The following is an 18,516-nucleotide window of genomic DNA, read 5'->3' on the forward strand; positions in this document are numbered from 1 at the left end:
ACCCAAAGCTTAAAAGGCTTTTGCAGTGGGGTCGAGAATGGCCTCAAGGCCCAAACAAAATCAGAAGCTCATTTTAATGAATCAATAATCACTTGGGAGATTTTAAAACTAAAATTCTAGCTAAATAACTGATTTCTCTTTTAAGAATAACTAATGAACTATAATTAAGCTATATTACCTAATCAGCCACAACTAATTGTACAATTAGAAGAATCAGAAATTGTGACCTAAATAAAGCTAAACAGGCAACATAGACAAATCAAACAAAACTGACGACAAATTTGAAAAGAAAATTGGAGAACACACAGAATAAATACGAACACCAAAATGAAAACTAGGTTTAAAACTTTTATCAACTTTTAGTCAGAATAAAAATTAATTAAAGAAAAAGGAGAAGAAAAGAAGAGGAAGACAGTGAAGTGACAGAAATGGACAAAAAAAATAAAGAAGCTTACCGACTAAACTCGACACCAACACTGGATTTCCAATTTATCCCCAAATAATGTTAATAGCTTGTTCTTTGTCAAGAACCAGCGACCATCATTGTTTCGTGATAAATCGGCCTTGAACACTCAGGAAAATCGGGGAAATAGCCCTTGCATGCACAAAATCTGATTTTGGATTTTTAGGGTTTCACACTTCAAATAAAGATTCGAGGGAAACGAGTACCGGATTTTGTATGAGGGAGCCATGGAGGTCATGGGGTGTTATTTTGGGAGTGGTTGGAGGTGGCGCCGCCGGTTGAGGCGGTGGAAAAATAGGGCGGCGGATTAGGGTTTGGAGCTTCTGAGCCAGATTCGAGAAATTTAGGTGTGATTCGAGGGAAAAGGGGTGTGGATTTGGAATGAGGAGAAGGAGAGGGAGCTAGGGTGCAAATTTGGTAGCCATCGAAGACCTATCGCCGCCGTAGGGCGATTTCCGGCGGCAGTGCACGGTGGGATTACGTTGGGGTCTTTGAGGGTGTTGGAAACGACGAGCGAGGGAGGGGGGGTCTGAGGGTTCGGACATTTTTATACGGGGGGAAGGGCCAGTTCTGGTCCGTTGGATCTAGGCACGATTAACGGCTCAGATCAAAACTTAACGAAATTACGTCGTTTGGTTTGGGGGAAAACCGGACCGGGTTGGACGCGTGTTTTGGCCGGGTAAAGGGTATTTTGGACGGGTCTCAGGGCAGAAGGTTTGGGCTTATGGAATTTGCATGGATTTGGCCCAAAACTGATTTTTTCCTTTTTCTTTTCATTCTTTCCAAATTAATTCTTTTATTTTCAAACTCTTTTAATTAAAAAATTTCAAATAAATAAAATAAAACCCAAACTAAATCCTAAATCAAATTAACCCTACCACATTGAATTAATTAACTCTAATAATTATCACAATTAGTTAAAACCAAATTAAAGGAAAAACCACCAAAGTTCAAAAATTAAAATTAAAAGTGCAAAAATAAATATTTTGTGATTTTTCAATTCATATAAAATAACTAATTTACTACTTAATTCAAGAGTGCAATGTTAAATCCTAAATGCAAATGCAACATATTTTATATTTTCATTAATTAAATAGAATAAACATGCACAGACAATTGCAAACAATTAACAGAAAATGCCACAAAAATCCGCAAAATTGCAAACAATGGAAAAAAATATTTTATTTTGAATTTGTAGGAATAATTCATATAGGGCAAAAATCACGTGCTCACACATATAACTATGCAGGGGGATCTACCGGAATCCCACATCTGTAGTCCCAAATGTAATAGACAAGGGGGGAGCTACCGGAATCCCACATCCGTAGTCCCAATGTAAATACACAACAACAACAGGAAAATATTCAGAAATGTCAAATTTCATATTAAGGCAAACAAGTAATTCTAGCCTAGCATGCTGCATAGAATTCAGGTAAACCAGTTTAAGCAAATAAAGCAATTAAATCACTTAGACATGCTTTCCTAAGCTAACAACAGGCGTAATAGTGCAAGTAATAAAAACAGGAAAGGAAACATACTAGTAATTACTTAATGAAAATCAGATTTCCAAAAATTAGCACAAGTACGCACTCGACACCTCATGTACAAGGCATTTCAATTATCAATAATACCAAATCCTAAGGGGAAGGTCCCCCACACACCTCGAACCAGCTCAAATCAATCCGAAACCACGCTCTTGCCACGAGTACTCGACTCCTAATGGCCCAAATCTATTCAATTCAATTTCATAATGTAAATAACACTTCAAGTACTGATTCTACACAGAAATTCTAAGCTAATACGCGAAATTAGGTAAAATGACTAAAAATGTCCCCGGGCCCACATCTCGGAATCGGGTAAAATTTATATTTTTAGAATCTTCACACTCTCACGAGTTCGGTCATACCAAAGGTATCAAAATCGGACCTCAAATAGTCCCTCAAATCATCACTCAAAGGTCTCTAATTAGTCAAGCTCTAACCCCAATTTACCACTGATTTTCCTTAATTTTTCATGCTTAAAATGATAAAAATCATTCTAATAACGAGTTTAGGGACCAAAGACCTTACCCCAATGAACTCCTCTGAAAATCCCTCTTGAAAATGCTCCACAAGGCTTCTTCCCGTTTGAAAAGAGGTGAAAATGACTAAAATTCACGAAGGCAAGAATTTATATGTTTCTATCCAGCTAATCCACTTCTGCGGTCCCGCTTTTGCAGACAACCTGTCGCATCAATGACAATCAGTAACTCAGCCTTCTCTACACCTGTGATTCCCCATTCGCAGATGCGGTACCACTTCTGCGGTAAATCTCCTGCATCTGTAGATCCTACTGCTCCTACCCAATTTCGCTTCTGCGATGACAATGCCGCTTCTGCGGCTATGCACCTGCGGGACCCAACTGCAAGTGCGGTTATGACAGAAGATCAGCAGCTTCAACTGCTCAAACAACTCCCAATCCTTCCGACAACCTTCCGAAATCATCCCGAGGCCCCCGGGACCTCAACCAAAAACACAAACAAGTCTAATACCACTGTCCAAACTTATACCAATCCTTAAAACAACTAAAACAACATCGAAACGACGAATCACCCACGGATTCAAGCCTAAGAACTCCAAAACTCTAAAAATACACTTTCGATCAAAACGTCTATCAAACCTCGTCCGAATGACCTGAAATATTTCGCACACATCACATTCAACACTACGGAGCTACTCCAACTTCCGGAATTCCATTTCGACCCTCGGATCAAAATCTCACTATCGAACCGGAAACTTCAAAATTCGACTTCCGGCATTTCAAGCCTAAATTAGCTATGGACCTCCAAGACACAATCCAAACATGCTCCTAAACCCGAAATCACCCAATGGAGCTAACAGAACCATCGAAATTCCATTCTGAGGCCATCTTCACACTGTTCCGACCACGGTCAAATTTCCAACACTTAAGCTCTCATTTAGGGACTAAGTGTCCCAAAACTCTCCGAAACTCAAAACCGAACATCCCAGCAATTCAAAATAGTAGAAATAAACACGGAAAAAGCAGTTAATAGAGGATCGGAGTGTTAATTCTTAAGACGACCGGTCAGGTCGTCACATCTGGTCATACAAATCAGGAGCTTCTAAGATTTAAATTTTACAAAACTGGTATGAAATAAAGTACATAATATGTTTGAAATATACATGAATAGATTAAATTTCTAAGGCTGCCAAGATCAAGAGGCAGCCATGAACGAAATGCAGACACATCTTCAAATCCAGCTCCCGCCGTATACAGCAACATCAACATCCAACATCTGCATGCAATGTGCAAAAGTTTAGTATGAGTACAAGCGACCCCATGTGCTCAATAAGTAACAAACCTAACCTTAAGTTGAAAGTAGTGACGATTTGGAACAAAGTCAGAGTCCAACACCAATAGCCAACAATAATTCATAACAACATAATAAAAGTGCTAAAAGAAGTAATTCAGAGATAAAATGTCAGCTCATTTACAATACCGAAAAAATAGGCATGCTTTTCAAGTATATTAGTGAAAATCCAAATATTTTATCGAAATCACCAAAAAAATATGAGTAAGTTTGTAAAATTGTGATTTTTCTCAAAGCTTTCATGAGGTAAATGTTTCATTTTCAAATGGCATGAGGAAAATACATCTCTATGCCTACATGTCAATGTGTATGTGAAGTCATGAATGACGCAATACCGTACAACATGAGGAAAATGCATCTCTATGCATGTATGTCAAGTGTGCATGTCGAATGCAATGCAACTTAGTGATAAAATCATATGCATACTCTCATAGTATCAATTCACTCAGTCCTCAGAGTCACTCAACACTCGCTCTCGGCACTCACACTCGCACTCAGTAGGTACCTGCGCTCACGATGGATGTGTAGACTCCGTGGGGACAATTCCAGCCCAAACGCTATAATAATCCAATCATAGCATGAATCAATAAAGTCTGTTGCGACATACAACTCGATTTTATAAACATCCTCACAATAAGGGCCTTGGCCTTACTCAATCATTAATAATATCTCGGGCTCACCATATCATAAAAATTAGCCTAAAATGATGATATGATGTATCAATAAATAGCAACAGAGACTGGGTTATGATATGCCAATGAATGAGTATGACTGCGTATGTAACTACAATTTAAGCAAATAACTCAGCAACACATATAATCCCAGTGGGTCCCAACAAAAAAAGCATATAGCCTAAACATGGTTTCTAACTTGGATCACAGCTCAATTACTCTAGCACGTAGAGATTTCATGGATACAAATAACATTAGGTAATTACACAGTACCACAGAAATAATCGAGTCACAATTCACACGGTGCACACCCACAGGCCCGTCACCTAGCATGTGTGTCACCTAAACGCCAACACATAACACGTGTACTCAGGGGTTCATACCCTCAGCACCAAGTTTAGATCCCACTAGCTCGATATTGAGACCATAAGCTTGGTCTTATTTTTATCTCCTTCAAGTCTAGTCGAGCTTCTAAGTTGTTTTTAGATTTTTTTACCAAGACCCAATAGTGTATAAATTAAGTTATCACACACATTTTTTCTATGTGCATCACATCAAGATTATGGCGCACTAAGTTAGACTCCCAATAAGGAAGATCGAAAAAAATTCTCCTCTTTTTCCATGTATTTTTCATCACCCCACTTACCCCTTCACTCCACTAGCCGAAAGTAAACTTTTTATCTTTAATTTAATTCAGCACCAGTGACCCATATACTGGACAAGGTGCAGATCTTGTTTTTTAGTCCCATCAAACGATTTAGCATCATTCCGATATTTACGTCTCAACTTCAAGAAGAGTCGATGCTCCATGTAACACAACTTTTTGCCATGTCTGAGCCTTCTAGATTGAGTGTTTATGTTGCAAGAAGGGAATGCAAACCAACCATAAGTGCACCATCCAGAGAGAGTACCATATGCTGGAAAATCATTTATAGTCCACATGAGAGCTGCTCGCATTTGAAATATCATATTAGCAGAGGCATCATAAGTTTCTACCCCGACATCCCATAATTCATTTAACTCTTCTATTAAAAGTTGCAAAAAGACATCAGTATTATTGCCAAGCGCTTTCGGTCCAGGAATAAGTAAGGACAGAATGAAGAACTCTTGCTTCATGCACATCCATGGTGGAAGATTATATGACATTAAAATAACTGGCCATGTACTATGAATAGTTCGCATTGTACCAAATGGATTAAACCCATCAGAAGCTAATCCTATGCGTATATTGCGAGGATCTCTAGCAAATTCCGGATATTTACTATCAAAACTCTTCCAAGCTTCAGAATCTGCAGGATGTCTTAGAACTCCATCTTTGTTGCGCTCTTCATGATGCCATCGCATTGCTTTAGATGTTTCTGAAGACATAAACAATCTTTGCAGCCTTTGCTTTAAAGGAAAATACCTTAGGACCTTGGCTGGAATTTTTTTAACATTATCTTTCCATCTAGAAGCCCCACAAATTTTGCACTCATTGACATCCTTACTAGCAAACACTTTCCTAAAAAGCATGCAATCGTTCAGACAAGAATGTATCTTTTCATATTTTAAGCCCAAGCTTTCAACTATCTTTTTGGTCTCACAGAAAGAAGGAGGCAATGTTTCCCCTTCAGGCAACATATCCTTCAATAGTCCAAGCAAAGCATTAAAAGATTTATTTGAACATGCATTTTGTACGATAGATATGCAGCAAAAAGGACAGTTTGCTAAACTTCTTGCATCCAGGATATAGTTCTTCATTAGCCCCCTTCATGAGCCGTTCAAACTTATCCACCTCGGGATGAGGTTGATTTCTAGATGGATGAGCAGTATTTTCTTGTAGGTTTGGTTCCATCTGACCTGTTTCACTAACATCAGTCTCCATGAATTGTGTAAAGCCTCTAAAGACATCATGTATCATTCCTCTCATATCATCGCCCTTTAAAGTTGATTGGCTGCGATTATTTACTTGAATATTATTTGATGCCTTTAGAGACTCCCCATGACAAAGTCAAGTATCATATGAAGGCATAATACCATTAACCACAAGATGATCATATGTTGTAGCCCGATTTACTTGATGGATAAGGACACGTTCCACACAAGGACATAAAATTTTCTCTCCATCTTGTTTTTCAGAAAAGGCGTGGTTTAAAAAATCTTCTACCCCATTCAAGTATTCTTTACTAACTCTGTCACAATACATCCATCTCTTATTTTTAGGAATGCCCATGACATTCAAAATATTCTTTTCTTTTCCGCAATTATTATAAGAGCTAAAAATACATTAGTAAAAAGAGGAGAAATTCTTAGTGAATTAAGAAACGAGGAAGAAGAAGACAAGATAATAGATAATCGAGGTTGATCTCGAAAGCGAACAAACCAAATAGTTCATATCCACTTAAATCCACAATTCAAATAGAATTACTTTATGCTTAAATTAACAGAATTTTCTTTAAGTATAGTCTCCTACAAATAACTTTTAACAATCGAAAGTAAATATATAACATTAGGGAAAACAAAGAAATCAATTTAATCAGTTGCCCGCCAATTTAACAACATCCAATCACAAATCACAACATAGCTGACACAAAAAATTATCACACAAACTGCCATAGTAAGACATTACACATCGGCTTAGGCTCAAGAGTTAGGGTACCTGGTAAGCAAAATACTTTGATGATGAAGATAAAAAAGTGAAGGAGAAGAACAATTTCAGCAACAATCTCGAAACCTACATAAAAAGAAAAGATTGAGAGTTAAAAAATAGCGATGTCTCGATAACTTTAAAGCAACAGTAAACAAAATTAGACATTTGACTGATTTCCTCCTTGTATGCTTAAATCTTTACCTTATCAAAAAAAATATGCTCAAACTTATTGTCTACAAGCATTTCCTTCAAACAGTAAAGCTAAAGCAAACATATTATTTTAGTAAAATACAATATTTTTGTGTTCAAACATTGCTAAATTTAAAGGTAGGATCATTCCTTATACATAAATATATGAAATGTCTAATAATAAGACTTAGCAATATATCTCAGAGAGGTTTCTAACTTGTAATAACTGAATCTAAATGTTTAAGCAATTGCAACCCAGTTTCTCGGCACAAAAATGCTAAGAGCTACATAAAAAGCACATCAGATGTGCTAATGTGTAGTTTAAACTTTAAAGTGAATAAATAGTTGAAAACTTCGCATATCAAACAGAAAACAGGGACTATCAAGAACGGGAAAATTCCTTGATATATGTCCCTAATCCATATTAAGCATCACTCGGATGATTTCAACAAATCGAAAAGAAATCAAACTACATATGTGAAAAGAAAACTCTTTTAATTGAATTTAAATAAAGTTTTGAAATCTATTCAACAGAACTTGAACATGAAACATAATAATTTTTTTATTAAGCTAATAGGAAATAAAAATCCTAAGGACAACTTAATAATACAAGAGTGAAACATTTTTCTGATCAATTTAAATCAAGAAGTAAACAACATATGCAACACCGAAAATTTTATATCATTATGTTGCTAGAGTTTTATAATTTAAATCTACCGTGAGCTCACATCAACAACAACGATCCAGTGCAATTCCACTAGTGAGGTTCGGGGAGAGTAGTATGTACGCAGATCTTACCCCTACCCCGAGGGGATAGAAAGGCTGTTTCCGATAGACTTTTGGCTCAAGAAAACGCAAAGATAACAAAAAAAGATAATATATTAGTACCAACAATAAAAACTAAACTTTTATAAGCCAAGCATACATAATCGTAGCTTATCTGGATAGATTAATTAAACTTAATCTCATAGAGCATCTTGGTGTTAATTCCTCATCAACCACTTCAATTCAGTACAACCTCTTCCTTCTTTGAGTGTCCAACTTTTATCTCTTAACAAGTTCCCAATGACATTCATAACTCTAAAAGTAAAGGCGAATATTGGTAAATAACCTCACATAAATTGAGGCGGAGGGGGTAATTTTTTATTTTTATATTTGAACAAGTCGAGCAAGACATATTTTCTCAACAACAACAACAACAACAACGAACCCAGTGTATTCCATAAATGGGGTCTGGGGAGGGTAGTGTGTACGCAGACCTTATCCATATCTCATAAAGATAGAAAGGCTGTTTCTGATAGACCCTCGGCTCAGCTCAAATGCAACTGAATTAGATAAACGGAAGTATTTATAGAAGCAATGTTTGGAGAAGCAAGCACAGAAAACATATTAAATCTGTTGCTCATAAAAATAATGCACAAATATTCCTTAAGTAAAGAAAGAGATAAATGTACTACTGTGAGAAAAGGACAGAATATGTTCATATGTTTAGACATTAATTGAGTCACTCTAAGAAACAAGAAGAAGATGGTAAGTTCTCATCAATAAATCGGAGAATATTAACTTACATCATTTTTGTCAAATGGCATTAAAAATGAGTCTCTAACACTTAAACCAGCAACAACTATCATAATTGGATCCAGGCAGTTGAATACTGCACCTAATATTATCATTTTTCCCAGTTTTGGTTCAACTGGAAGCATTGATAAGTGTTGTCCAAGTACTGTCAGATTTTCATTCTCATCTAGAGCCCCTATTGTCTTCAGAAACTCAACATATTTTCTCAACAATTGTCTCAAAAACAAAATAGAAACTATAAAAGGAGGATACTAAACATATACTTTACAATTCATTGGTAAAAATCTCAAAAACTGAATATTTTAATCACCTCAACCTCTCAAAATTTCCATCAAACACATTCAAAATAGAGGGAAAAAACAGAAAAGAATCCACTTTTAACGGATCATGAGAAAAAAGCAACCCCACAAAAAGAAACAGAACATTTTCACAAGCTTCTTGAAAACCCAAGCTGCAAAGACACATATATTGCAACCAGGTAAGAATTTTAGCTAAAAACACTCTCGTGATTATAACTTTTACACTAATCACTGAAAAAGTTCTCAATATGGGCAAAACATCTTTATGAACTTATATCTTACAGATTAACAAAACTTAGGCGAGAATTCCTCTCTGATCAGTAGGATAAAAAACTTTATTTTTAACGCGATTTGTTGATCAGTGTTGATAGCATTCAACAGGTACGTTTTTTACAAATGCTTATATCTTTATCCAATTACTTGATAAGTGCACACAAGAGAATGTACATATGTTTACTATAAATCCTAATGCTTCAATTCATTAAAGCTTTTGTGCGTTCACATATCATTCACCTAAATGCTATCTTTAAAAAATTACCCAACAATAAGATAGAAATTTCTCAACTACAAAGGTCAAACTTTTAGCTCACCAACTACACCACATAAAAGCAATGGCAAACTATTACTTTAAGTTCTTTCTAAGAGCAGCAAATTTTACTTCACCAAATATTGTGGGACATTAAATGAGTTCCATTAATAGAGGTAAAGCTAGGATTTGAAGTTTATGAGTTTTGGATTTGCCATGGAACCCATAGTCCCTCTTTGTTATTGGTTCACAGTTAAATATTCATATATATTTAATGAATTACCTTATACAAATGCACCGTCTAAGCAAAAGTGACTGGATTCGGCCGAACCCGCACCTAATAGGCGCGCTCCACTCCTTATTCCACAACTTTTGGAACCAACAGATGCACTATGCAGATATTAGCAGAGAACTACCTAACATTCAATTTCATGAAATTACAGAAGCATAACGCTCTGGTTCAGATGGTCCTCCAATTACAAGGAATATCAAGAGTTTGAAAAATCACGTTTTGGGCAGTTTTGATACAGTCAAAACTCAAGCATGAAGGAGAAATTAGATTCTTGAATCTAGAAAATTAAACAAACCACCAATACCAAATTGGAAAAGATACTAAGAAAATTCTCATTCAAGAATTAATCTTCGGCAATCAAAACTCTACACCCAGAAATTAGAAATTTTCATCAACTCATAGACCTACCCAACTAAAAACCTAAAGATAAATAGAGATACTTACCAAGAATTTTGATGGTGGCCAGAAATTTGGTTGCCGATGGAGATTTAGAAAGCAAAGTGATGGTGGCCGAAAATTTGATTTAGAGAGCAAAGTGATGGTGGCAATATGAATTGTTTTCTTTAATCTAATTTCTAGGTATGACAGGGTATAGCATTTTTGCGGGAGAGAATTTAGAGGAAAATTAGAATATGGAGGGAATACCAAAAGTAAAAAATAAAACTTTACTGTCTATATTCTTGAATCGCCACTAAAACTATAATATTTACCGATTAATATCCATTGGCCACTAATATTTGCCTTCTGCGAATAAATTAGCGGCAATTAATCTATTGCCGCTAAAGCCCCTTTTTGTTGTAGTGTGCTCCCAGTTGGGTGCAGTCACCAGTCTCTTTTTCAGCTCTTCAAAGGTCAACCTGCAATCATCAGAAAATACAAAGGGCTGGTCTTTTCAAGCAGCATACATAAGGGGTTAGAAATCTTGGAAAAATCCTTAATGAACCGCCTATAGAACCCTGCATGCCCCAGAAAACTTCTCACTGCTTTTACCGAAGTGGGTGGCGGCAGCTTCTCAATCACATCAACCTTGGCTTGGTCAACTTCAATTCCCTTTTTGGACACTCGATTCCCCAACAATATTTCTTCTTGTACCATAAAATGGCACTTCTCCCAATTCAGCACTAGATTTGTCTCCGCACATCTTTTGAGCTCTCTTCTTAGGTTGTGAAGACAATCTTCGAATGAATTCCCTACCACGGAGAAATAATCCATAAACACATCCATAATATCCTCAACCATGTCAGTGAAAATGGCTAACATGCACCGCTGGAATGTAGCCGGTGCATTGCAAAGCCCAAAGTGCATTCTCCGAAAGGCAAAGATGCCATACGGACAAGTGAAGGATGTTTTCTCTCTATCTTCCGGGGATATTGAAATCTGGTTATACCTCGAGTATCCATCCAAGAAATAGAAGTGGGACGTCCCAACTAACCTGTCCAATATCTGGTCAATGAAGGGCAAGGGGAAATGGTCCTTCCAGGTGGCTATGTTCAATTTCTGATAGTCCATGCAAATTTTCCATCTCGTAATTGTACGAGTTGAGATTAACTCATTCTTCTCATTTTGGATTACCGTCATTCCTCCCTTCTTCGGTACACATTGAACAGGACTAACCTAATTGTTGTTAGAGATGGGGAAGATGATACTCGCATCTAACCATTTGATCACTTCCTTCTTCACCACCTCTTTCATATTCGGGTTCAGCCTTCGTTGATGTTCTCTGGAAGGTTTGTGCCCTTCTTCCAGGAGAATTTTGTGCATATAAAAAGCTGGGTTGATACCCTTTATGTCTGTCATGGTCCAACCAATGGCAATTTTACGTTCCTGTAACACCTGTAGGAGTTGCTCTACCTGCACATCTAGCAAACAGATGATATAATAATAGGTAAAGTAGAATTAGGCCCTAACAAAGTGTACCTGAGGTGAGCTGGAAGCGGTTTCAGGTCCTACTGCGGTGGCTCCCCTATCGATGGTTTCGTAGGTGGCATTGTTCTTTCTTCTAAGTGTAAGGGCTCGAACTGGGGTTCCCTTGTCCAGAACCCTTGACCTTCGAGAGCCATGACCCACTCTGCCAACTCCTCACCATCTACATGTTCCAGATTCATCAAGCAAGCTTCTAACGGATCCCTGACATTAATAGTCTCATCCTCCTCTTGTAATATCACATCTACGGCCTCCACTAGTGAGCAATTTACAAATTGGCTGGGTCTCCTCAGAGATTGTTGAATATTGAATATGATTTCTTTATTGTTTAACCTCATTTTCAATTCCCCAGTCTCACAATCAATCAATGCTCTCCCAGTGGCTACAACATCCTGCCAAGAATCATTGGTATCTCATCATCCACTTGACAGTCAAGAATGACGAAGTCTGCAAGGAATACAAATTTCCCCAGTTGAACAAGCACATCATCAAGAATTCCAGTCAGTCTCTTCATTGTGCGATCAGCCAATTGCAGTAACATTGAGGTTGGTCTAGCTCTGTCAATGCCCAGTTTTGTATAGATAGCCAAGGGCATTAAGTTTATACTGGCTCCCAAATCACATAATGCTTTAGCAAAAGCATAACTCCCAATGGTGCATGGGATAGTGAAACTACCTGGATCAGACACCTTTTGAGCCATAGGTCTTATCACAACCGCGCTGCAGGTCTGCGTCAGAGTTACAGTGGACAGGTCCTGGAACTCAAATTTTCTCGACATCAGGTCCTTCATCATTTTTGCATACCCTGGCATTTCCCTCAAAGCATCCATTAGTGGAATATTCAATTGAATTTGCCTGAGCATTTCCATGAATTTCCTGTATTGATCATCTTTCTTTTGCTTTGCCAACCTCTGAGGGAATAGTGCAGGAATCAACCTCTTCCCACTACTTTGCGCCTTTTCTTTGTTGGGAGCTTTTTCTACTACCTATTCTAGGAGTAGTTCACCTTCCTTCTCCTTACCCTTATCAACCTGTGCTTGCTCAATTGCAACCTCGGTGAGCTCTGCCAACACATCGGTCTCTAATGTAACTGGGGTAGCTGGAGTAGTTGGCATTGTCTCTCTCCTGGATTGAGCAACTTCTTGCTCTCTGTCTAAATCCCTTCCATTCATGAGACTCACTGCCAGTAGCTGATTTGGGTTCTGCTCCTTTGGATTGATGTTTATGTCTGCAGGCAATGTTCCTTGTGGGCGATTGTTTAAGGCCATAGATAACTGGCCTAATTGAGTTTCAATGCCTTTAATAACCGAATCATGTGCAACTAACTTCTCTTGCATCTTTCCATTTGTCCCAATGAGTTGTTGAAGCATACCCCTGATTTCATCATATTACTATCCTGTTGTTGCTGAGGTGGTTGGTAGGTCAAATGTTACTGGTGTTGCTGATTATAGCCATGTTGCCTTTGATAAGGTATGATTTGGCCTTATGGTCGTGCTCCTCCTAGATTGGGGTTGTGATGTGGCTGGTTCGGTATGTACTGTTGGTTTGCTGTTGGTCCCTATTGTTGTCCACCTTGCCTCTGACTTCCAGAATTATTGACATAATTCTTATCTTATGTGAATCTCTGGTTGTCATTCTCTCCATTCCACGAGCACAAATATGGCTGGTTAATGCAAGGAGTGCACAAGCCTCCATTTGTGGTATGTGCACCTGTTTCATACCCATCTCATCTATTTTTTTTGTCAGCAAGCTCATCTGGGTCGTAAGAGTGGCTATGTTTTCTGCATGTGTATTGTTTGGGTCAAGAGCAACAGAATGCACTATTGGAGTGAGTGTTGTGTCTCTCGTCATCCAGCCTAAATTTTGAGACATCTTATCAAGAAGAACTTGCACTCTGTGAAAGTTTTGCTCAAGAATGCACCCCCGGCAGAAGCATCTACATTGGCCTTCAGACGGTCAGCCAAACCCATATAGAATCTCTGTCCTAGCATCTGATCTGGAATGCCATGGTGAGGGAACTTTACCAACATGCCCTTAAAACTCTCCCAAGTCTCTTGCAAAGTCTCAGTTAGTTTCTGGTTGAATTGCAATATCTCATCAATCTTCCTCGCAGTTTTGTTGGGTGGATAAAACTTGTTTAAGAACAGCTTGACCAGTTCCTCCCAAGTAGCAATGGAGTTTATAGGGAGCGAATTCAGACAAGTTTGAGCCTCCCCGGTCACTGAGAATGGGAACAATAATAATTTGATTGCCTCAGGAGTCATATTCGGTTGTCTCTAAGTGACACATATTGATAAGAAGTTCTTCAGATGTTGTTGTGGGTCTTCGATGTATGACCCGGAGAACAACCCTTTATTCTGCAATAGGTGCATCATATTGTTGGTAATCTGGAATGTCTCCGCTTGTATGGGAGGAACCGCAATTGTTGTTGTCAGATTATCAGCAGTTGGTTGCGCCCAATCATAAAGAGCAGCTTCTAGCACAAGAGGTGCTATCACTCTAAAGTTTGCGTCATCTTGAACATTCCTGTTGTCCCTGTTGACGTTGTTTACGTCACTCATTTCAACTTCAATTTGTTCATTTTGTTTACTCTTCCTGTTATCCCGGTTCAATGTCCGGAATGCTTTCTTGGGATCTGAGAGTCCTTCAAAGAGTTCACCAGTTCTCGAAGAGCTTCTAGGCATGCACCTGAGTTACAGAAGAGTTCAACCGTGAGAATTTCAATGTAAATATTTTTAACACCACATAAAATTGATCTAAACTAATAATCCTAGCAATTCTTCAAAGTTCCAATAAATAACACCGTTAGTTCCCCGACAACGGAACCAAAATTTAATCACGCCCAACTACGCCTTATAAAAAGGACTAAGCGGTCGCTGCAAATATATAATCTGATTTAGTCCGGAGTCGAATCCCACAGGGAACTTACCTATTTACTACAACTTTTAACACTGCTAATGAATAGCCCAAACAATCCACGAATGCAAGATTTTTAATAGATAATGAGTAGAATTGAGTTAACTAATGAGAAACAATAATAAAACTAGCAATAATCAAGAATAGAGTTGAATTCAAAGGTAAAATGGTCTAGGGTTATTGATTTCCCCAATTGTCGGATTAATTCCTGACACGTTCGCTATAATCTTGCTATAATACTCTATAAGAATATGAGTTCTGGGTTACCGCAATTATCTCTTGATTAATTAAGATAATTTACTACCAACATTCTCTCGAACTACTCTAGTTGACAATTTATGCAACTCAGAATTATCCCATCAAAGCTTCGGTATCTCTAACCCCGCTTTTAAATTCAAGTAATTAATCTCTTAACTTACCCGAAAATGGTGTTGTTCAACAACAATCTAACCTAGTATTCTTTCTCAAGCAACACAAGGTAACTTGACATGATTAATCAAGGGCCCTTTCAATTAATCACAGGAAAACACATAGTTGAACAATTATAGAATAAGAAACGGCTTAATTATATCAAAACGTAATCAAGATTTCATCCAACAATAGGTTCCATCAACCCTAGACTAAATGTTTAGCTACTCATCGTAAAACAAGATAAAACCATAAAATTATTCATAATTCACAAAATAATGATAACAAGAAGAAGAATGAAAAACTCTAATGGTGTCTTGATCTTCTCACACTTGTTCTTGCCTCCAATTGAGTCTAAAAACAAACTTAACCTTCACTTGGGTGAGTTTGTTGAGTTTATCTAGGGTTAGGATAAGTTTCCCATGCTTTACACTTTAGCCCTTAAACTTTCTTGGCCTTCTCCAGATCGACCGCGGTCGCGGGCCAACCGCGGTCATTTTAGACTTTCTATTTTCCGCCTTTCTTTCACCACGTTTCAGCCGTGGTCGTGGTGGACTGTTTCCCAGTTTTTCTTCACCTTTTCTTGCTCGTTTTCATCCGGGCTCTTCTTGATTTGTCTTATATCTACATATTTGACCCCAAAACACTCTATATCATTCTCCTAACTCGGAGTAGCTACTGCAAAGCATAAAAACCTTAATTAGAGCATTTTGTTATCATTTAGCACTTAAAACATGAATAAATTATGGTTAATTTAGAGGATAAATAGCATCTACATCGCATAATATAGACTACTATCAGTATCCCTTTACCTTAGGCCCATTCTCCCTAGGGTCGATTGTCGACCCCATTATTTTAGAGTTTTGCTACCGATATCAGGTCTTGTTGTCACAAGTAGGCCCATCGGTATGACGAACAATGGGTTGCCTTCGCCAACTGTGCACGGAGACGCGACTGGGGAAGCCCTAACCATTGCACACATGATGAATCTTTACTCTTCCATAATTTTCTATGGGGAGTAATACACTTCATTAAACGCGGTCACCATGTTATTCTCACCAGCGTGGATGATGACAATGACCGCGGGTGGATGGAGCGATTCGTCATTATCGCTACCAGGGACATTATCCCGGTCATAACTCTTTCTTTTCCTGAGTCATGGAATCATTTCCGTAAATTTTTGATTCATTTCCTTCCTTCGTGAAAAGTTTTTTTCCAGTGTTGATCATCTTCTTATTTCTTTTGTTACGGCTACCCAATGGGAGCCGCCACGAGTTCAAGGTCTGGACCAGTAGGTCCAAAAAATTTTGAAAATCACAACACCAGAATCCTGTCGGTGGAAGGGGATGGCCGTCAAATACGGGTGGAAGGCCAAAAATCATGGTAATGTAAGTTCTTTTTCCTTTTATCTTTGTACGGACACATGTAACTTCATAAAAAAGTTGCTAACCCCACTTTTTGTTTGATTCAGGACTACCGCAAGGCTCTGTGACTTGCCCCGAGGTTGACGTCTTAGCTGACCCCAAAGAGGCCAGGAGGGTGCTGCAAAGTGTCCTTGCTCAAAGCAGTGCCCGGGGATCTACTTTTGGTAAGGGCGCCTCTTCTCGGAGTCCCCAGCCCGAGAACAAGCAACCAAAAATACGACGTTCTTCCTTCGCTAGGGCTCAAAGGAAGAAGATAAAGAAAACAACAACCGAGTCGACCACTATCACAGTGGTCTTCGATGATGAAGGGGAAGCTAGTGATGGAGTATCTTCCCTTCAAAGGAGGAAAAGATCTTCATCAGCTCAACCGGATGCTCAGCCGGTGAATCTTCAAAACCCGTCCGCAGTAGAGACCCAAGCACTTTGGGGCGAGATGGACTTGGTGGATAATGCCTATTCTCGCTTTCCAATCCTCATTTCTACCTCCGGTCCAAGGAGTTCGGATACTGGGCCTCGTCTGCCTTTGACCATGGAGAAAACAACAATCAGCACTGCCCCTGCCGTAGCTACCTCTCATCCTTCCATACCAGCAACTTTACGCCCCTCAACACCAGCTGCACCTTCACCCCCAATACCAATTGCATCCCCTCGACCGATGACAGATGTTCAAGAAAGGGATGTTTCTCCTTCTCGGTATCCTGACCCTGTGAAATTTGGGGCGCAATTATTCACCCCTTCCCCAGGTCCTTGAGGGAGGAGAAGCACTACTCTTTCGGTTTCTAAGGAGTGCCATATGTTGTCCAAGCCGGTAGAGCTTGCGAACTATGTGAAGTCGCTGACTTCACAAAAAGATTGGAAGAAAATGCGCTCCTTTTCGGGAGAATGCTTGTTTAACAATGCCATGCATAGGGCAACAACGGTATCGTGCTAGTTTTCTATTACACCTTATTACTAAAAAAACGGCCCATTTCCGACCGAAATTTCCGATGGAAAAAAGTAGTCGGAAATTTCCGATGGAATCGGTCGGAAAATACATAAAAATATATTTTTCAATTTTTAATAATAGTTACGACTAATATTCCATCTATATTCGTCGTAAATTTTGGCAGAAAATTACGCGCCACTATTAGCGACCAATTCGGTCGGAAATAATTTTTTTTTAAAAAAAGAAAAAAATAATGACCGATTGAGTCGAAAATATTTAGTAAAACGAAGTTGACTGCTTTGGCCAAATTACCGACCGAATCGGTCGGAGAATTTTTTAAAAAACCCTACCAGCGACTCCCTTTCTTTTCCTTTCCCTCTTTTCTTCCTTCTCTCTTCTCTCTCTCTCTCACTCAAACTTCCCCCACCCAAACCCGTCGCTACCACCAACGAGCAGCACTCGCCGGCGCCGCTGCAGGTCCGTTGAGACCCTCCACTGCCAGGTAAGTTTCCCTCATCTGATTCCATGATTTTTTAGTGTTTTTCACTGCTCCAATAGTTTAAAAGTTATTTTTTTAGCGTTTTCCATGATTTTTTGAGTGTTTCAGTCAAAGATAAGAAAAATCATTATTGCACTCCAAGTATTAGAGCTGAAGTTGTGAAATCTGAGTAGAATTTTTGTAGTTTTTCTTCTATTATAGGTGTTGGCGACCTATTATTATTAACGAATTATAATACTAGTCTGTCTGTGAAGTGTAAAATTATTAAGTTGCTTTAAGTATGTAAATTTATTTCTTCGAACATGTATTGCCAACTTTTTTCACTTGATGGATGTCTTTGAAAATGTAACATATTTTTCAAAATACATTTCATTCAGTTTTCTACCAAACCTCCATATGAATTTC

At 38.4% G+C, this 18,516-nt stretch overlaps 1 protein-coding gene and 1 long non-coding RNA gene across 4 annotated transcripts; both read right to left on the minus strand.

Moving 5' to 3' along the window:
* Nucleotides 1-3,504: 3,504 nt before the first annotated feature.
* Nucleotides 3,505-10,761, minus strand: LOC107781726 (uncharacterized). 3 transcript variants are annotated; one of them, XR_012694281.1, is made up of 4 exons: nucleotides 10,462-10,761; nucleotides 8,051-9,351; nucleotides 7,143-7,217; nucleotides 3,505-3,758 (listed from the first exon to the last, which is right to left on the minus strand). It is a non-coding gene; the product is annotated as an uncharacterized LOC107781726 (long non-coding RNA). The 3 variants fall into 3 exon arrangements; XR_012694282.1 differs by having other exon boundaries at nucleotides 8,051-8,647; nucleotides 10,462-10,757; XR_001647071.2 differs by lacking the exon at nucleotides 8,051-9,351 and having other exon boundaries at nucleotides 10,462-10,684.
* A 1,561-nt stretch (nucleotides 10,762-12,322) lies between these two features.
* On the minus strand, nucleotides 12,323-12,733 carry LOC142163358 (uncharacterized). The gene has a single exon (XM_075220633.1). The coding sequence runs from the start codon at nucleotides 12,731-12,733 to the stop codon at nucleotides 12,323-12,325; it is 411 nt and encodes a 136-aa protein (XP_075076734.1).
* Between the last annotated feature and the right edge of the window lie 5,783 nt (nucleotides 12,734-18,516).

This window comes from Nicotiana tabacum, chromosome 8, assembly GCF_000715075.1.
Source record: "Nicotiana tabacum cultivar K326 chromosome 8, ASM71507v2, whole genome shotgun sequence".
NCBI lineage: Eukaryota > Viridiplantae > Streptophyta > Magnoliopsida > Solanales > Solanaceae > Nicotiana > Nicotiana tabacum.